The sequence below is a fragment of the Rhagoletis zephyria genome, unplaced genomic scaffold (genome assembly GCF_001687245.7).
Source record: "Rhagoletis zephyria isolate East Lansing unplaced genomic scaffold, Rhagoletis_zephyria_1.1 Rzeph_scaffold_02395, whole genome shotgun sequence".
Lineage (NCBI taxonomy): Eukaryota > Metazoa > Arthropoda > Insecta > Diptera > Tephritidae > Rhagoletis > Rhagoletis zephyria.
The window spans coordinates 62,307-84,518 of record NW_016159479.1 but is presented as its reverse complement, the minus strand read 5'-3'; the positions used below and the strand labels follow the sequence as shown (position 1 = coordinate 84,518).

Sequence of the window (22,212 nt, the reverse complement as noted above, 5' to 3'; positions counted from 1 at the left end):
ATTTGTGCATTCACACGATTGGGATAAAATTTACACCAAATTTTGGGCAAATGCTCAATCGTGTGGCACTGCCTTAATTCTAGCTGTTTGAGTTCCGGTCGCTTAACAGGAAATTTTGTTTGTTTTTACCTCATTGAGTTCGTTCTTTTTGCCCATCGCTAACTGTTGGCGAATCGATGATGGCTTCTATTATCGGTTGAATGTGCCTTGCTTACTTACATTGCTTAATTGATAGTGTAGGCTTCGTGTTACCGCACAGCAGGGTTGCATTGCATGCGGAGTACAATGTAAAATCATATTAATATCTAAGAAAATGTTAAGCGAATTGCTGAAAACAGGTTTACAATAAAAAGAAAAGGAAATGAAAGTGATTTCCAATATTTACTTCTTGTAGTGTAAATAATTTCCCATTCCCTAACAGCACAAAATGTTTCCAATATTCCATATCCGCTTATAACCGCTGCTGTTAGAAGTACATACTTGCATAAGCATGCAACCCTGCTCTTGCGAGCAGCTATATTCCGAAACCAGCTCCATTTCTGTTAACAGTGGATACGAAAAGTAGTAGCAAAGAAATCGTCTATCGTAGTGGTCGTTCATTCGTTGATGTCTCGCTTACAATAATTGAGTATACTTTTTTAGTAAATTCGCTGCTAATTTTTTACGGGCATTCGCTTTGCGGTTGAATGAAACTTGCGCAGCAGCAGCAACGTTCTCTGACGTCCCCGATCCCATCGCCGTAGTTTTGCTTATACAAGTATGTGTATATGTACATACATACATATTTTCTGGTTCTATGTGAAAAGTAGACCACATTGCAGACACCGGAAGTGAATATTTTACGTTGACAAATATTCAACAAATGAAATATAATTAATGCAAAAAGTGAATGAAAATAGGTATGTGCGTGGTAAAACGCTATATGAGCCGAAACATACATACATACATACATATTAACAATTAGGTGTTTAAGCAGTGAGAAAATTAATGAAGTACTGAATTCTTGAGGTTGTATGCAAAATTGTGGAAGTTCAAACGAATTTTAGTGACAAGACACTCGTGTGTCCGAAAAGCCACACAAGAAGTGATGAAAAGTGATATAATACATAAATATGTACATATATAGGTGATTTGTCGAAAACGTTCAACCACATGAAAAACGAAGGTTCCAGGTATTTCACGATTTACAGGATTTACAGGAAAAGCTGTTTTCGTCATTGATAAAACTTTTGGAACCGGGAACGACTTCCTGTCAAAACCTGCAACCGCTTTATGTATGCAGCCAACACCTTTTAACAACAACATACAAAGGCCGAAAATTTCTATCAGCCTACTTGCGACAAGACACAGCTCTTCCATAAATTAGCTTCGGTCAATCGGCCTAAACGCCAGTCTTTTTCAGCGCAAGTACCTACCTTCGGGGTTTTTCATTCATTCATGATTTCGGTGATTGTATGTATTTGTCTTGTCTGTGACATTTTCCAAAAAGAAAAAGAAGGCAAACGTTAAATCTGCATGCCGTCGACGAGACCATGTAGACATCCATTAACAACAACAGTGGAGATAGCAGCCGCGACTACGCACAATTGTGCCGAAATGCCGAAAATACAGGCACCAGCGAAGCAACTGTATGTATGTATGTGCAAAGAGGCTTGCGCAAACAAACACATTTTTTTTTTTTGTTATTCACACGAAATATTTTACCAAAAGCAAATACAAAGCTGCAAAGCCGATTTTATGAATGAACACCAATTTTCCATTTCCCCTGCGTTGCACCACCCGTCCCTGATTCGTATGACACTGCCTGCGAATGTCTATGCAAACAAGCAGGACAAACTCGTTTGTGCACCCTCTCACTCTTGCTTTGCTTGGTGTTGCTGCGTTGCGATGCGGTCAAAGCAGTCAAAGCAGTTGGACAACAAAAAATGTATGGCTAGGTTTAAGAAAGTATTCGTACAGAATTAACTTGAGGTACAGCAGCAGCAAAATGTTATTTAACAGCTGCAGTGCAATTGCCACTGTCCACATGCGATTATGTAAATGTGTATGTAGTGTTGTTAATGGTGCAGCAGGATTTCCTGTTCATTTCCTTGGCGTTTCTACTGGAGTGCATGGCGCTGATTTCTCACCTGCCTTAGTAAATTTCCTTTGAATTGTTTCATTTCGAAGCGTTTCATAGCTGATTGGATAGGATAGGCTGTTCTCGTGCACAAGAATAGCTGATGGACAGGGAATTTTTACTGAACTAAAAATTAAGGAAATTTCGCATTCATTGAAAGTGTATTCACGAACTAAACTTGAGATTTCTATATTTAAAATAATCAGAACATTTCCAACACTGCTGCAAATTACGTAATCAGCGTGATTTCGCTTGCGTACCTGTACTGTTTTTCCATTGGAATTATAAAATATATTAGTTATATGTATTTTAAGAGTTGCACCAAAATATTTTAGAAAAATATTAAAATTGAGCTTAACCCAATCTAAAAATAAGTACCTCCAAAAATTGCATTTTTTATGAATACAAAAAGATGAGAAAATACATTTCCAGTGATACCTCATAAGTTTAAATCGGTATAGTTTTGGTCCAGTTATTTAAGTTTTTCTTAAACTCATCTTTGAAAAAAGTTAAAAAAAACAGCATCAAAAGTCTCATGATTCCGTTGAAATTTTTTTTTATATTTTAATGCAGATTTTTAAGCTTAAACTGTTTTATCATCTGAGAGGATTTCTCTTCAAAAAGTCCTTTAAGAAACTATGTATTTTTATCCATAAAAAAAGACTACATTTTTGGAGGTATTTTCAAATTGGTCCAGTTCATGGAAATTTTTATATTTTTCCGAAATATTTTGGTGGAAGTCTCCAAATGTAATGTGTAAGCGGTAGAAGTTTAGGAAGAGCCTGCCTGAAACTATTCAAAAAAGCAAATAAGCAAATGTATGTATAGAATTGACAACAACAACCACGCTGTCGAGCAATCAGCTGCACTTGATAGTAGTTGGTTGAATAAGTAAAAAGAGTTAGCAACAAGAGTTTACGGGATGTACATAGCTCAGTGGTTAACGTTTCTGACTGTGAACATCGATTACGCAGATTCGATGCCTGCTGAAGTCTAGAAAAAAAGAAGTCTGATGAGAAGATGTGGTGATCTCGAAAATAGCTGCTATAACCTCTACCGCTTAGACTTTGTTGCTTTTTCAATTTTTCCTAATAAACAATCGTGGTACAAAGCTCAATACAAATATTAAAAATAAAAATTGTTAATAAGCCACAATAAAATTGACAAAAAATTCTTTATTTAAATAGCAAAAAATTGCAACCATATAAGTATGTATTATATAAGGGTTCCAATTAAAAAAAAAAAGTTCGAAAAACATTTAAAATTATTAGCATTTAAAGTAGTTTATGTCAGGTTAAGTTCGTGTAGATCACTTACTGTGCCAAAATAAACTGATGAGGTCTGACAAATACGTACATAGCAGAAAAAGGAAAAATCCTTTATTCGCCTTGTTTGAAGAGCTGGACATTGATATATGTAAATAGCAAATTTTGAATCGATTTTTCCTATTCTTCATCGTGACAACTATAGAGAGAAGTTTGTGGCATACGCCATCGTTGAACAGTGCTTCCAATCTGAATTCACTGTTCAAAATAGTCAAGACCCTTCACATGTTTCATCCGATTTGATTATCATGAAGAGATTTATTTAGTATAATAAAGTGCAAGTTTCAAGTGGTTAAAAAATCGCGTTGATTTTCAATCTTTTTTTTTTGTCATTTCGAGCACACTTTTCGTATGTGGAAGAAAATGTCTAGGAACGTCAGTAAAAAAAAATACACTTTTAATTCTTAGCCAGGTGAAACTTGCATTATATTATTCTATACCTTAATGGGCCATCAAACTGCGAGCCAAAAATATTTCTAGAAATTCAAAAAAAAAATAAAAAAATTTGGTAAACATTTTTTATAACATTTAAATTTTTCTTGTGCATTTTTTGGGGGAATCTTATAATTATTTTCAAGGAATTTTGATTATAAAACATTAATCAACACAAACAAGAGAAATCGGTTGAAAAATTACGACTATGGCCTCTTGTGAACAGTAAATGCCAGTGTGAAGTTTTTTGTTTGATAAAAAATAATCGTTATTTTGAATTTTTATTTTTTCGATCCATTTTAACGGTCAAAACGAAGACTGCCGACTTAGATCCTTAATGATCTAAAAATTAAATCTGAAAATAACAGTTATATGTATGTAGTATTATAAAAAAAAAATAATAATAACCCAAATTAGCGATCAAAAATGACGAGAGCTTTTGGTCGAAAAAACGAAAATCACAAAATAACGGTTAAATTTGATCGAAAAAATATAAATCGAATTAAGTTAAGTTCAAACCAAAATACTAAGTGCTCACATTCATAAAATTTCAGATTAAAAACTTTTTGCCAGTAATGTCGGAGAGTAGTACAACGATCAAACTTTTAAATAAAAATGGTTTAAATCAAAAATTAAATTTAGTGCTACAAATTGTGTTATTCACGATTAACGTGTAAAATAAACAAACAACGGCAACCCCAAAGTGCTAAAGTGTGCTCAAATTTCCCTCGATTAAATAAACGAAATGCACCTGAAAAAGAAATACGAGGAAAGAGACGACAACAGTGTGGAGCAAACAAGCATTAGTTATGGATCCAACATGGCCGATAACACACGGGAAGTTCGAATTGAAGAGCAATTAAAAGTTAAAATTGGTATGTAAAATTGTGCAAATTCTTATAAAATTATAAGTAGAAGTGCGATGCGGTTGCTGGCATTCTACGACGTATCGAATTTATGCATTTGCATGCGTTTTTGTTGGGGAAATTAGTGTGTGCATTGGAATGTTGTTAGTGGTCGTCGCGGACAATGCGTGTGTGTGTGTGTGCGGCATGTGGCGATGGTGGTCAATTGTGGCTTCGTTCGTTCGCTTTCTTTTGCCTTCAACAGATTCTATGTATTTTGTGTATAAATTTTTACGTATACCGCCTTTTTTTGTGCTACAAAATTAATTAAATCGCGCAACAAAAGGTTTCTTAAGCATCTGTAGTTAAGCATAACATGTGCATATATAGAAAATTTGGCGGTGAATTTCGAGTGTGAAAGATTGACATGAAACGATGCCACCAAAGATGAATAACAGCGAAATTATTGAATAAGAAGCACGCATTCAGTGGCGGTGCGCATTGATCTAGTCTTCCTTTTCGCGCTTGCACTGTATTCGCATATGCTTGCTTTCATTTACACACCTGTATTGTTTTTGTTGTTGAAGCAGTGATGTTGATTGAGAACGTGTTGGGGTTGGAACAGCAATGAATTCCTATACAAATGCGGCTGCTTCTAGGCGGCCAGCTGCCGTTTACTGTGGAGCGATGTTTTACAGCTTTGCTATTTTGTTGTTGCTCTGGTATTTCCCTCTACGTCCCCTTATGAATGAATTTTCCGCGCTAGGTTGTTGGTTGCTTGAAGCAGCGCAGTGCAAAGCTGCTTTTGCAGGTTTTTTGATTTGTACATACGTGCGTGTGTTTATGTGTCTCATGGGTGTTGTTGTCGTTGTTTTGTGTGTGGGTTTCATGAATGGCCGGAATGTTATGGCAATGAGAACGCACAGTGCCGGGCACAAGTAGTAGGTAAGTTGCGAGGAGGGTTGCGAAATCGACAGAAAAAACAACGATATTTTCGATGTCGATATATCAGTTTAAAAAAAAATCGATGTCGAAAACCTCGACGCGAAACAAGGTAAAAGTGCACTTTAGCGAAGGTAGGTCAAAATGGACGGAAAAAGTTCGAGAGTGGTATCAATCGACGCGTCTTAACGCCAATAATAACAATCCGAGACAGGAAATTAAGATTTTTAATTCATTGAAAAGTTATTTGCAAAAAACACTTGCACTTTCCGCACTATGTTTCGATGAATTTCACACAAATGAAAGGAAGAAATGAACTTAATTTAACACGTATTTATTAGTTTTTATACATTTGTGATGTTTTAAGTGTACACTTTCGCGAAATTCTGTATTTAATAGCAATATTCCGATGATGAAAATCCGCACAACAATCTTGGGTAGTTAATATAAATAACATGGAGAAAAACTAGTGTTGCCACTCTATTAAAAATAAAATGGAACTAAATTGCTGCTGCCACTCTATTAAAAATGTTTTTGTGCATCGAACACCTTTCTGCGTAGGCGGCCTTCGGCCGCGCTTAGGGATTATAACCCTCAGGCAGTAGAATTCTCCTTTCTGTGTTCCAAAGAAGGGGGGCTGAACACCTTTTGCAGAGAACACCTTTCTGCGTAGGCGGAAAGTGCAAGTGTTTTTTGCAAATAACTTTTCAATGAATTAAAAATCTTAATTTCCTGTCTCGGATTGTTATTATTGGCGTTAAGACGCGTCGATTGATACCACTCTCGAACTTTTTCCGTCCATTTTGACCTACCTTCGCTAAAGTGCACTACTACCCGAAACAACGACATGTTGGGGAGGCCTTCTTTATCTGAATTGATCAATCTCGCAATGTAGTTACTAATAGTTTGTAAGCAATTTGTTGTTAAATTATCTCCACTACCACCACCAAATTTTTGTACAAAATGGCATATATCGCATATTTTGTGTTAATTAAGTAAAACGCGTTTATAAACCGTTTACAAATTTTACCACTTTTCACAAACAGAAATAAGAATAGCCGACAGTAAGAGCAAATGTCTGCTGCCATATGTTTTGATATTTCGAAAATTTGCAAATAAAAGTCGCGCGACTTTTTATTACAAAATTTCGCCTACCGTGCTCTTTTTCCAAATGAATAAATACTTCGATATATCTAAAGTTTGTAGGTAGTAATTAAAAATCGTGCGATTTTTTATTAGATACAAATTTTCGCCTGCGGCGCTTTTTCCCAAATAAATTCATTACTTCGATATATATCGAAAATTTTTAATTAACAATGCGGCGCTTCTTTTTATATATTTCAATACATTTTAAACATTTTTAATAAAAAATCGCGCAATCATGTGAGTTTTTTCGGCATTTTTTTGTTATGTATGACAGCACCGACATTTCAGTTCGATGGGTCTGCAAGGGAAAAAGTGAGGTTGAATTTTGCCTTTTTTGCAACTTTAAATGCGAAATTACTTAAAAATTATAAGCCTTTGGAAGGTGGGGCCTTAAGATTTAGAATCAATATTTATTTTCTTTCAAAGAATGGATCCGTTTTGGAAAAGTTATTTCAGGTTCAAGTCGTACAACAACAAACACCAAATTTTCTCATTCCTCATTGATACCCCATTAAAAAAAAAACAATCATAGTTCTCTAAATCAATCCGAGACTAGGTGGAAAAAAAGTTTATTTGACGTCTTCTATTGAAGTTCAGATATAATTATAACGCCAAATTTCCATTAGGCATTGAAATGACGAAAAATTGGTAATAACATGGGGGTTTTTAATGTCCAACTTTGTTAATAAAATTTTTGTCATTTAATGCATAGTGGAATGTGGACAGTAGGGTTTGAATACTATTAGAGAAACAAAGCTTTTTGGTATGTTGTATGTATTTAAAAAAAAAGGAGTGAAGGTAAAATTATCAAAATGCATACCAAGTTTTTATCCACATTATTTCTCAATTGATATGCTGTTATCTACCCTAACATTTTCTATGCTAAAACTGCAAAATAATCAATCAAAAGTCTTGTCACCGCCACAAATCGAATTTAGATAAGAGAATAGTTGAGAAAATAGTTCAAGTACCGGTAATATATATGTACATACAAATCTATATAATATATGTATAAAAAAACAAGGCCAACCCTTTCACATACCCATTAAATAGAAAAAAAAACACGAGCATTTTTCACATATTTGCTCTACATTCAGTATTTATGTATATTAATAAATGATAAATAAAAAAGTGTTTTCGTTGTCGAGTATTATTTAAGGCAGATGCCACATTTATTTTGCTGTCACTAAGCCGTAAGCTTACATACATACATACCTATGGCTATTTTGTAGTTGTAGTAATAATTTATACGAAGCGATTAAGTGTGCAAAGTAAAAGCTAATGAAAAAAATAATATAAAACCACAAAAGACCGAACTAAACAACGAGCCCCTTTCGAATCTGCCTTTACTATTAGCTGTATTCTACCTTTTATTATTGATATTGCGTTTATTTCGAAATTTTTTAAATAAGCAAATTTATTGCCTTTCAAATGCCTTTGTTCAAATACAAACACACTCGCGCAGAAATCGAATGACTTTCAGCTCCAATACTCGCTTTGTGCGAATGCCTGTCGATTCCCCCCTTTTTTTCTGTTGGCGTGTGTAGCGCTGTCACTCTAGCATTTCTTTGTATTTTCTTTGTCGTTCGCTACATATAACTCATTCACATTCAAGCCAATCGCATTTTCATCTACAATAAAAGGCAAATGTGCTGTCTGTCACTACTAATCGCACCGCACCCATCTTCGCTACAGAGACATCTGCATGTACTACTACATACAGTCGGCGTTCAAAATATGAATACCCTTAAGTTTTGACGATTTTACTTATTTATATTTTCCATACTAAATTTTTTTATTTTTATTTTTTATAAAAGTATGAACTATATGTTCATTCAACAGCAAAAAACAGGAGAATATTTTTTTTTTTTTTTAATTTCATACAGAACTCTGGGAAAATTCAAGAAATACCAAAAAATTTTCCTATTTTCAATTTCGTAGAAATATTTTGAGCATGCAAAAATTCTGAACACAAAACTTGTACTTTCGATAAAAGTTTATTGAATTTTTTTAAGTTTGGGCAAAAGTTTGAAATTTTAATTTATATTAGGGGTCTTCCCTTAAACTCGTAAAAGAGCTGTCAAAATTTGTATGGAGCTCTATTTACGAGCCCCTCGTAAAATTACGAGGCAAATTTGATACGCAAACGACCTAGTAACCTTTTATATAAGACCTCGTAAACTTTTTATATAAAAATGTATGATAAAATAATGAAAATAAATTAGGAAAAGAATAAGCGAATAAAATGAATGAATTTCATCCACTAACTATATTGACTTCGGTTTTCTGCTAATTTTCGACATTTTTAACTGTATTTTAGCCAAGAGTGATAGAGACATGATGGCGGGAAGTTATGGACAATACTACGAAACCAAAATTACTTCACAAAATACTGGTTGACCTGTCAAACAGTCACTTTACGCACCTATTTACACCTTTTCGTAAAATTGTGTAATTTAAGACTTAACGAGCTTAAGGGAATCCCCTAATGGTTTTTGTTAGAATATGAACAATATTTTTGTGAAAAATAAACGAAAAAAAATTATTATGAAAAACACGTTAAATAAATCACTGTACGAATAATTATTTTGACCAGTGTATATGCTGTAATGCGTCTTATTAACTCGCCCTGGATGAACTGAAAGTCAACACCAAGTCTGCCAGTCGGTCTGTCACATTTCTCGTTACATGTAAACATGAATGTAGATACTATAAGTAGTACATAAGCCTTCCACGTATTTCTTGCCTTTGTATGTATGTATGTATGTATAAATGTTTTAAGTAGCCCCATAATTTTATGCAAAGTCGCACTTGGTTACTTTCAACTTTTGATTTCCGTTTCTCATCATATGAATTTTTCACGTATGACAGAACCACAACAAACGCATTCAAGGGAAGCAACTACATACTTGCCATCGAAAAAAAAAACAGGAAAAAACTTAAAATGGTTTACATCTACTGTAATTTCTTTGAAATTGCTATATGTATGTACATTAGCGTGGTCCAAAAACAGTAAAGCCGCCGGAATTGTAATGCTCTCACCCCCTAGGATTCTTCTATATCGAAAAAAGTATACCCATTTTTTATTTTGAAATCCAAAAATATTTAGAGGTCGCTCAAAGCGCTCAAAGTTTTCCACGTATTTTTACTTTACTGTTTTTGGACCACCCTAATGTACTTACATATGTACGAATGTAAAATAATGCTAAGGCGTCTTCTGGCTTTTGTTTTTTTTTTTTGTACGGCTGCTGTCAAACCATGGTTTTGGTTTTTGCATGCTTCGTTGAGCTTTTTGCTGTCACTAATTATAACTTTTTTTTGCTTGCTGTTTTCTTTGCCTGCGCTTCCTGTCCCATCAGCGCCCTACTTTGCCGTCTTATAGGCTAGCAATTTTACCTGTCTTCTTATCTGTATTTATTTTTCAAGTAGTCCAGTGCATATGTAGGTACATATTTATGTACGATATTGGTTGTGGCCAGCGTGGGTATTTATGTGAGTTTGTATGTTTGTTCTTTGAGTGTCGTTTTTCATGGTAATTTGGTTTAGTTTTTTTTTTATCTATTTTTAAATATTTAATAAACGTTGACTAAAACACTAGTGGAACGAAACCATTTCCGTTTCCTTTAATTAAAAGCCAGTATTTAAATCACCTTTGAAGGTTGTGCTTTCTCATTAAAAATTAATGCAGCTCTTTGACTTTGGTTGTCTAAAGCTGGGGAGTGTGTTGCCATGGTGGCTGTTAGTCGGACTTCCACTTATGCGCAAAATACATCACACAAATATTTGCGCAAATACAAATTGGTACAAATAAGATTTTTTCGAATTCATATTCGATTCTTACTTGCTCTAATTGGTATTTGCGCAAATGTTTGTATGGTGTATTTTGGGCATTATGAATTTGGTACCGTTGTAGCGATCATCATGGATATATTTGAGGCACATTTGTTATTTCAAAACGATTATTTTTTCTCAAACAATTTTTTTTTTTTTTCAAAAAGTAATTTTTATTAAACACAAATATAATTCAAATTAAAAAAAAAATGAAACTATTTTTTCCAAAAAAATTTTCTTCCAAAAATATTTTTTTCCTGTTATCATTTTGGTAAAATTTTTTCTAAAATACATATTTTTACATGCTTTTATAAAGTTTCACCTGTGTGTAATCAAATCTTGCGATAAATTTTTAACCAACTTCTCGGTGATCTAGAGACTTGAAACTTCAAGCTTAGCTCAGAACCCGATGACAATGCAATATGAAAGATTTTGCCATCTAGGTGGCGCAAGTGCAGAGGTATTTGAAAACCCCGTATTTATGGTCCGATATGGGTCATATTTGGAACGAATATTACTTACATGAAAATGAATAACTGTAAAAAATCCCGACAGGTGGTGCAGGAGTCGCGCTATGTGGAAACCCCGTATTTATGATCCGATTCGTTTTATATTTTAAACTTATATTACTTAAATGGGAAGAAATAAATACCAAAAAAACTTTTGCCGTTAGGGGTGCGGTGGTCGATTTTCCTTTTTTACTAACCACGACTAAATGCTTGTCTCAAAAAGTATTTTTTTAACATCATTAGTTTTTAATATTTTTTTTCTTAAATCCTTAAAGGTTCTGAAAAAAAAATTGTATTATTTACAGATTAAATCTAAGTTAAAATAAAATTATTATTTTTTGTCCAAACAAATTTGACTTTCCCAAAACAATTATTTTCCCCCCAAAAGAAATGCCAAAGTAATGTTTTCTAATTTGTGTGAGAATAATTTTTCTCAAAAAATCTTTTGTTCTAAAATAGTAAATTGTGGCGGTTGTTAGGTGCGCTCTCATTTGTTGAGGCTCTTCGACATTTTGGGACTTCTCGAGACTTTCCAAACATACAGTGGTGGAAGAAATAATAGAAACTTTTTACTTTTGCCAGTTTTGGCTATATTACTTTGTTTATTCGATGTTTAATATTTTTGTATAAAAGTCTAGCGCAATATATAATACAAACCATATAAATCCACATTTCAAAGTTTGTACAAAAATTATAAAAATTCAACAAATTTTATCAAAATCCTCCCAAAAATTTCAAACTTTTCAATCAGATTTTTTTGAAAATTTTTGGGTATGCAGTTTTATAGCCCATTAAATTTTAGTAGGTAAAACTGCAAACCGCAAGACGCGAGAAATTGATTTTTAATAATTTATTTGGCTGGCGGTGTTGTGCATTTTCTTCCATATAATGTATGCTTGACCATGCTCAAAATTTCTTATTTTGCTTATTTCAAATTTTTCCTAATAAAACAATCGTGGTATAAAGCTCAATAAAAATATTAAAAACAAAATTGTTATTATTATTGTATTAACATACATACATATGTTTCAAACGCTTTTACGCGGCTGAAATATTCTTATCTTATTATGCATTATTTAGCTCGCAAGCACGTTTTCCGGCATTTATGGAATTTCAATTTGTTAATTTTATTTTATTTTTCTAACACGATTAATCTTGCACGTCATAAAATGCCTGAAAAATGTACGGCTTATCTCTGCCGATTTTGGTAAATTGGTGTAAACTAGATTGGAATACATAAGTATGTATGTAAAAATACTTTTTATACAAAAAACAAAAAATGAAATAAGCTTTCAACGCACACCACGTGAGTCACAATGTTTTTTTAAATGAAATAAATAAAAGAAAACGCTGAAACTGAAAAAAAACGCGTTTAGCACAATAATGTTGAAACAATTAGTCATGCGCGCCACCAATTGTGGACGTCAAGTCAATAAAACGCGCGTACAGATGCATAAATACACACATAAGTGGATACAGTGGTGGAAAAATAAATTGGAACGCGGTCTTTTAACAACTTTTGTCTATGTTTTTTTTTTTGTTTATTTAATTTTTGTATAAAAGTATAGCTCCTTATTTAAACCCATTGTAATTCATATTTCACCTGAATTTTCAGAAAAGTGTATGCTCAAAAAACTTCTGAAAAAATCTGATAAAAAGTTGAAAATTTAGAGACGGAATTTTTAGGAATTTTCAAACTCAATAAGTTCCTTAAAACTCTAAATAAAAAGTTTAAAATTTTGATGACATTTTTTGTTATTTGTTAAATTTTCCTAAATGGTGTACAAAGTTTTAAACTTTGACTTATATGGTTTTTATAAAAAAATTAGCGAAAAAAAAAATTATTACGTAAAATATTGTGAATATTGTAAAAAATTAATGTGTGCTATTTAAGTGAGCGCCACTGTATGTACATATGTACATTGTTCGATATTGGCAGCGCAGGAAGACGAATTTGGTCAGTAGCGCAATGAAATGATTTTTAAGTAGATTTCAATGATTTTTTTTTTTTTGTTTTCAATTTTTTTCATCGTCTCCTTTTATTCGTAATACATACTTTATTATTGCAGCTTGCCAGTGACAAGTATTGTATGACGAATTTATTTTAGTCCCCAACCGACGCGTCGCAACTCGTGCTCAATTTCATCGCATTTTACGCCATTAAAGTGCTCTTAAACTTACACACTTAAAAGTCAGGGCTATGCGTCTCATGTGACCGCAAAAAAAAAACGGGCTTAGCCGTCAATCGAGCCTCGTCGTTGTTGCGCGCTTACATCGAATCGGTCACAGGAGAACAGACCACACAGCGACAGCATCGATGACGGCGCGATTGCAATGGCAATAGTAGCTAGCAACTTTAAATGTGGCTGCAATGGTTGCAACAGTTTGTTTTTAGTATTTTTATATCTACAAATGTATGAATGTACCAGTGCGTATAATGTTTCTGTTCATCTGTCTTTTTTGGTTTCGTTTTTTGTTGCTAGCTGTTTCATTACCCACATATACCCCAGTGGGATCGTACGCAATCGCAAGTGCGTGCGCCAAACCACCCAACCACGTTCTTATTGTGGCTAGCAGCTTAGCGCAATTCGAAGGTTGGAAATAGAATGTCATGTTGAGGCTTGTCATGATGGTCTTTACTAAGATTAAAATTGTTTTAATTTAATTTTTATCTACATAGATACATACATACATATATTTTGTCTAATATTTACTTATCACTGTGAAACATCTTTTACATGGTTTCAAAGGAAAAAATATACCTATGTAAGATATAACTAGCACTGATGGCATTACAACCTGAAAAAATATGCTCGTACAACACTGCTTTTCGTTAAAACTTGCGCTTACTCAGAAACAACGACAAAAAATTAAATTTTTATAATAGATAATTAACTAAGTGCTGCCGATGTTTAGCAGCCAACAGAAGCAGCTACTATAACAGTGACAGCATTTGGTGGGATGGAAACTTTTAACCGTTAGTAAGCCAAATTTTTAAACAATTCTGGCAACTCTTTTTCAACTCATGCTAAAGTCTTTCCTGGGGCAATTGCAAATTCTGGCAACTGTCTTGAAAGCACTTTTCTGTCTTTCGAAAGACTAATTGAACGATTTCCTAACGAGCTGGCCGTCTAAGCATTTTCCTATTTGTCTTATAGCAATAAGTTTTCTAAAAATAAAAAAATATATACATATATAGTTTTCTTTTAAAACAAATTAAAACTAACATAAATAATCAAATTAAATTAAAAAAGAAAAAAAGAAAATAATTTGCTAAAAAATTTAAAACAAAATAAATATTTCTTATTAAAATGCAATCGAAAAATTAAAAGAAAATCAAATTCAAAAAGAAAAAATTAATATAAAGAAATAAAAAAAATCCTAAAAATTAATAACTGTATTTTTTTTTTTATAACAATAAAATCCAAAAATTGAATTTAAAAAATAAAAAAATTTAAGTTCCTAAAAATAAAATGCATTACAAAATATTTTTGCCCTTTTTCAGCAATGAAATCGAAAAATTAAACTAAAAAAAAAGAAAATAAAACGCAAATAAAAAATAAATTAGTTTTTGTTTTTTTTTAATTAAATCTAAAAATTAAGCGAAAATTAAACTTAAAAACATATGTACGACAAAATAAAATGAAAAAATTCCGCTGCCCGAGTACTCGAACCTCGGATCTCTCGAACTGCACACCAGTGATTTGCTCACTCCGCTATTGCGACTGTTGGAGCAGCGCGAGCAAAATGATATACAAGCGCTTTCTGTCAAACGAGCTTTTCACCATGAAAGTTGACAAGGGAACTCTATAAGACTTTCGGGCCAGAATAAACAAAATCCCTCAAACTATCTTGCCTACTGTCTTTTAATTATCTTACAAAAAGACTTTCAACTATCTTAGCCAGAATTGTCAGGTATATTCCAACAGTCCTTCCACATCACTCGAAAAAAACTCAAAAGATCAAGAAGCTTTTCAAACTCTGAGATATCCAGGATCAAACCAAACTCATCCACCATTATCTGTAGTTAGAAGCTGTCAGTCCCCCCGGTGTGCTTTCACCGAGCAACCTTATAGTTGAATAAGACTTTAAGGTCTGCCAGCCAATTTTTTTTTCAGGATTCTTGAATTCTTTTCTTGGTACACATACGCGAGTATTATGGACTTTTGAACAAATCTAGCATTAATATAGTAGATATTTATCTATGCACTTCCACATGTTTATAACACAAATGTGTACTATGTACGTACATAAGTTTGTATTCCCAAGAAGGGCAATTGTTTCCACAAACTATTCGCGACAACACTATCTGTTTGTTGTTGTTTTCATTAGAAATAAAATTTAGTGACTTTCATTAGTTAATTTGTGTGTGCCATACCAGTTTGCAGAGTTGTGCTTGCGCATTCTGTTTGTTTTTTTTTGTTTTTTTTTGCCTTTTTGTTCTTTTAATTGCCAGCTACTCTGCCACACCGAACAGATCTTCGCATTAGATTCCAGACATTTAGCCACTGAACAGAGTGAGTCGTCTTAATTGCTTGCCACCATCGCCGCCACTTGCATGGATGGAGGCCTAATGCGCAGCTATGTATTGTTTGTTGCAAGACGTGTCTAACAACTCCACAAAACTAGAAAACAAAGAACCGATCCGTTGACAACCGCAATGAGTGTATGTGTGTGTGTGTGTGTGTGTGTCTAGGCAATATTTTGCTATACGCGTATGTAATTAACGCAAGTCTAGAATAGTTTTGTAACTTCGGTCTACTCATTAGAACAACAAAACCCGAGGAAGCAAAAAAGGTGTACAACTTTTCAACTTGTGGAAGACGTGTAGATAATTACGTGAATCTGTAAAGTAGCTACATACTGGCAGCAAACGAAAAAAAAACATGATGTTGTTATCCAACGTACAGCAAAACTTACATACAAGCATATTAAAAACAATAGCTGTATATCTATGTATCTACGTATGAGACATCGCCTCATGGCTTCACAGAAAAGAAACTACTAAGCCGCAGAAGTCAAGTCAAGCAAAAGTCAGCAAGTCAGCAAGTCAGCGAGTCAGCTTGTCTTCACTTCAGCGCGAACATTGACTCTGGTCATATGAGTCTTCTTCTGTCTTCTTGCATCTATTTTTTTCGCTTACGCCAGCTGAGCTATTAGTGCTACAACGTTGTAGTTAATGTACATATATGTATGTAGGTATAAAAAAAAAATGTTTATAACAAATAGAATGCAGGAAACATAGAATTTTACACGAATCACTTACTCGTAATACCCTCCGCTGCCTGATAAATATGTATGTATCCAGTTGTACTGCATCATCGTTATCATCACCGGCATAATAACTCTCATCAGCCCCACCATTACGCATATGTAAGCGTATCTGTGGCTTTAGAATATACAAAATAAATGCCTATATACTAAATTTAAATGTGTGTGCAGGACAGGAAAAACCTGATCTAATGAAAGACTCGTCCTTATCGTGAGTTTACTATATTCTGATTCGCACAGGATTTACCTAATTTTCCATTATTTTTCAAAAAAAAAACCCTCCTCGCATCATACCACCATGGCTTCGTCAGCTGATTATCACTCGGAATGTTGACTGTTTTCTATTATAACCCAAAGGTGCTAGAAAAAAAAGACGTAAATTCCAGCAACGGCAGGTATAGAATACTTAAACCTTCAGATAAGCGCTTTTTCTTTGGCTACATTCGATAAGCGAACAAAATTAATTCAGTTTTTTTTCAGTAGTGGCGGAATAAATTCAGCGCATCCCTTGAAACTATAAATTCTCAGTAGCGTTGGTAAGACTTACGGAGTTCGATAAATGATCATCGTATCGCAATCAGGCTATACAATGTGCTTTTATGGCCTTCTTAGCCCATTTTATCCCAAATCGGAATCGCCTGTGAGCCAACACCATCGAACGAGTACATTTTCCGATTCAACCTCGACCATGATTTGATTCTTTTTTTTTACCTGTAGTGCAACACCATAGATCTTCCCTTAGATGATCTCGACAGATTAAGCACTTCAGAACATCTTAACAGTGTGCGTCACACAGTAATTCAACATTTAGAGTTGCCTATTTCTTGCATAGAAGCTTGCGCTGGATCAACTCCTTGAAATGGCATCAATAAGTTCATCACTTTCGAATTAAAAATCGATGGACCCACGCTATAAAGCAAGTGGAAAAAGTGGACCAATACAGATCTTTACCACTGTAGTCGGATCTTCATTAACGGTACGACTTATGCTTCTACGAGATCTTAAGGTGATGTTTTGTGCTCTCACAAAAAAGCTCTTTGTTGCTACAAATGTATCTCGCAAATGGCGAAATTTACGTAATGAGTGCTTGTAGATATCAAATTTGTGAGAAAATGGGTATATCGTCATCTTAAGTGACATGCATCCCGAATTCAAGGCTTTACTACTACTATATACTATCTCCTTCGGTTCCTGGGGAAAAAATTCTTAAAAAACTTCGGAAGGGAGACACTAACAAGAAAGGCTTTCAACAATCGTTCCAACGAGAGTCTACGCAACCGGAAAGACCCAGTTTTATGTATCCAGCAGCTTCCCCAAAACAACAGTAACAATATTGCTGCGGCCCGAGTGCTTATGGCAGTCCGGACAAGAAAGAAATAAGAAAGTTGCATTTTAGTATGCAAAATTTCTTTAATTTTCCTGAGTTTTGCACAAAGTGTAGCGATCTTATTTTTATGTTATTTTGTTATAGTATAAACAATATTTTTATTCAAAATTAGCGAAAGAAGTTAAAATAAAAAAAAAACCTTGCATACATTGCGAAAAATGCCCTCTGTGTCAGTAGTCCGTACTTTTGTCCGCGAGTGTATATCTACACATATCATAATTACGAATGCGCATAAAACGCACGGAAAATGTGTGATGCCACATGAATATCGGTGTGTAACGGCTAATCAAGAACTTAGATACTTAAGTATGATGTCTGCGCATTGCTGCTGCTTGGCGGCACTATTGTGCGTGTACGCTTGACCCCATGAGGTTCATTCAGCCCCACAGTACCACTTTAGAGAGTTTGCACGCATTATCTACTGTAGCTTTGGAGCTGACCTTAAAAAATTAGAACTGACTTATTATACACACACACACACATACATACAAAAAAATAATGCAGCCAAAGCTCAGGAAAGTGTATTATATTATGGTAACATTCTTTTTCACATACATATGTATGTATGTATGTATCTACATTAATATTTATAATGTATATCAGCGCCAGAACCAGGCCGGTGCCACGTTAATTCAGCAAAATTTTCAATTTTCCCCTCATTCTTCAGTGCTCTTCAGGTCGCACAGTGGTGCCAAAGCGATATTTACTATTCAAAAGTGTCTACAGCTTGAAATTTTTCATGGAGTTCCAATTGAAAGATAATTCAATTCTTGACAGGGTTAGGGAACTACATACTTTTTATATATTTATTTTGCTTGAAATAAACACTTTCCAGCAGAACAAGTTTTTGCTTGAGTCTAAGGCGTTAATTGTTAAATGACTTATATTTTGTGGACTACCGTGGTGGAAAAATTAATAGAGACACGACATTTTTTTTCAAGTTTTGTCTATTTTTATTTCGTTTATTTAAAATTTTTTTAAAATATTCAGAATAAAAATTATCAAAAATCAACGCGATTTTGTAGGAACTTAACACTTACACTTTATTCTAATAAAATTTAATGGGCTATAAAACTGCATACTAAAAAAAAAATCTAAAAAAATTGGATTAAAAAGTTGAAAATTTAGATGCTATTTTGCAGAATTTTTATAATTTTTGCATAAAGTTTGAAATATGAGTTTATACAGTTTTTGTTAGATAATGAGCTATACTTTTACAAAAAAATAATAAATATGAAATAAACAAACGAAAAATAGGAAAAACTTGTTAAAATGTCGTATCCCTATTTATTTTTCCACCACCGTAAATGGAAAATTTTAAAATTTTTGCAAAAACAAAATTTTTTAATCTTTACATACCTCGAAAACGTGTGATTTTATGCAAAATTAATTATTAACAGCGAATTCAATTGCATTTCATTTAAAGCCACTTGTTTTGATCGGCTTACGAATTCTCCAGATACATATAAGAAATTTTTATAATCACCTTTTTTTCTTCAATCCAAACCATTAACTAAAAAAATAAATAAATTTAAAAAGTATCTATTTAGCTCCTTAAACCTCTTAAGAATTTGCTTACCTTTCAATAAAAAAAAAAATTAGAATCCGTCAAGAACCGTAAGCTGTAAACCGTTTTGAATAGTAAATTTAACGTTTGCGCCACTGTAGGTCGTTGTGTGAGTAGAGCTGGTCCGTCGTCGTTCATATAGAAAATGCTCCTTTGACATTTACGTGCTTACCGCTCGTAAATGTATCTAAATAGATTAAGCGCACCGCTTTCTACGCCACTGATAACAAGCGCGTATGCTCAGTACGGAAATTTATGAATTTTTATAAATGTACATCATTAATTAAGTCAAAAGCGCAAGTGACCGCAGCATAAAAAGCTTCACTTTTCATTTTAATGTTTTTTTTATTTTTTACTCACATCATTATAAAACGCTTCAACTATTTTAAATAACTCATTAGATTTCATTTTGCGATTATTATCCCTTTAATGCATGGGAAGCATGAAACCATCACAACTATTTTTTTACTTGTATTTTTGCTGACAGCCAACTCATCAGACTTTTTAAATCGCATACTCCTTCGTTTTCTGTCAGTAAGCATTTCTTCCGAAGTTCAACCCATGCACTTCGTATTCCACGTAGCACAAAACTGTAATAAAATAATTGCGTTGGTAAAACCAAAAAGTGCCCAAAACATTCGAATGCAAATCGCTGCTTTAACGAAATATGTATCTTTATATTTTTATTATAGCTAATTATGCAGGCATTATTTTTTTTTTTTTGTATGTCTAATGCCCAAATTAGGCCTCCTCCGGCTTTGTTTATACCGTATTTCGTCTGTCTGCACATTGTTTACTTTCAGCTGCCTATCAGTTTCAGTGGCTTAATTTACGCACAGTAGCGTTTTTGTTTTGCTGTCTGTGTTTGCAAATATTTTATCACTTTCTCTCTGAAATTCCATGGCTTAATCTTAGTAGTGCAGACAGCATGATATCTACTTAATGTTTGTATAGTTAATTGCAATTGTTTTTGTTTTTTTGTTTTTTGTCCACAAATTAAAAATTAAAAAAAACATCACATGAATGGCCTTACAGCAGCAAGGCTAGTAGCTAGCGGCTAATGATTTGTAATGATGTGAAACTTTTTATAATGACTTTCTTCTAGCTTCAATTAGAGCGAAATTTTCTTTTAAAGAAAATGGTTCGCATAAAAATATATGCATAACCATGTACATACATATGTATGTATTTCATTAGCAATAAAGTGCTAGCATGTATTAGCTCGGCAACACAACCTTCAAAGCAAAATGTATTCAAAGTACCAAAGCCAAATCTTTGAGAAATGTCACGTTATGCGTTTATTTATGTTGAATTCAATTACATAATATGTACATACATACATACATTGTAGAATCACACTCCTCTATAACGAAGTAGTTCACCATTTCGCAATCGAGAATTAGACTTTTAGGAGGAAAAAAATCTAGCGTTAAATGTTCAAGGCAATCGTTACCTTTCGGTCCACGCATTATTTAGCCATATTCCCACTTCAACGTGGCATTAAATGTTTAACGCGAAATTCTCCGAAGTCGTCTAAGTAGTTTCACTTCAATAAACGGTGAAAAAGACAGACTTCAATCCGATCTTGTTGGTTCCTGCTGATCATTTTGGTATAACAACTTTTTATGGGTCTATATCTTCTTCTTGTATTTGCAACTAACATCGGACACAAGATATAATAGCATTTCATCTTCTATAACGAATCGACTAGGAAACTTTCCATGAATCAATCTGTGATTTAGCCTTTTGACAGGCGGCATCTATAGTAGTTCCCTAGCTACTTTTACGGGTTGATAAAATGTGTTGTTTTCACCTTGTTTTACCTCTAGAAAATTTTTTAAGTCTGGTATTATTAATCTGACTGGCTTGCGGGTGCCACTTTTATTCAGCAGGTTTGCTTTTGCATAAAAGATTTTGTTTAAGTCTATATTTCGCGTATTAAACTTTGATCTTACCTTTCTGGCTAATAGTTGGATCACATAAAAAGCTAAAAAGAAGTGATTGTGCCTTTAAGGGCCGTTTGCACCATGTCAGGTTAATTCTGACTCCCGGTTAAACATCTGTATCTCGATCCTGCCCATGCGAAGTAACAAAATTTTTAAAATAAAAACTTCCAAATGAGGTCCATGCAAATTTTGCTAAGACATGCACTATTTTATAACTTATTTCTACTCTGAAACCAATTTTTTGCATTCCTAGAATATGTATGTACATTAGACTGCATCACTCCCTATACAAAAAAAAATCGGTTCCATTGGAATTATAAAATCTATTATATTTTAAGATTTCCATCAAAATATTTCGGAAAAATGTTAGCATTTACGTGAGTTGGACCGATTTGAAAATACCTCCAAAAATGGAGCTTTTTATGAATAAAAATAGTATCTTAAAGATTTGTTTGTGAAAAAAATCCATTTAAATGACAAAGCGATTTAAACTTAAAAAATTTGCATAAAAAGATTTTTAAAAAATTTTCAACGGAATCGTAATAATGAGATTTTTGATGCTGTTTTTTTTTAACTTTTTTCAAATATTGGTATAAGAAAAACTTGAATAACTGTATCTAAACTATTCCAATTTAGGCTTGTGAGGTATCATTCGAAAGGTATTTTCTCACCCTTTTTTATTTATTTAGATGAACGAGCGTCATTCCAAGTTAAATTAAGATGTGTTGGTATTTGGTTGAAAAAATTGGGACGTGAATGCGCTTTTTTGTGCACAGCAATAAAAAGTGTTGGAAAATGCCTTTCTACTGAGACCCCATAAGTCTAAAACAGAATAGCTTTGGCCCAGTTATTCAAGTTTTTCGTAAATCAATCTTTGAAACAAGTTAAAAAA

At 33.5% G+C, this 22,212-nt stretch overlaps 1 protein-coding gene across 5 annotated transcripts in view; it reads left to right on the top strand.

The window, feature by feature from the left end:
- Nucleotides 1-583: 583 nt before the first annotated feature.
- The window catches only part of RasGAP1 (Ras GTPase activating protein 1), a 42,987-nt gene continuing 21,358 nt past the window's right edge, over nucleotides 584-22,212 (top strand). For 3 of the 5 annotated variants that reach the window (XR_001848153.1, XM_017621243.1, XM_017621240.1), the window contains exons 1-2: nucleotides 584-757; nucleotides 4,431-4,751. Coding sequence is in view for 4 of the 5 variants with exons in the window: in XM_017621243.1 (XP_017476732.1) it covers nucleotides 4,622-4,751 (130 nt within the window). In the remaining variant the exon portion in view is untranslated. Of the gene's footprint in view, nucleotides 900-921; nucleotides 1,127-4,430; nucleotides 4,752-22,212 lie in introns of those variants that run through there. The other 2 variants (XM_017621241.1, XM_017621242.1) reach the window with 2 other exon arrangements.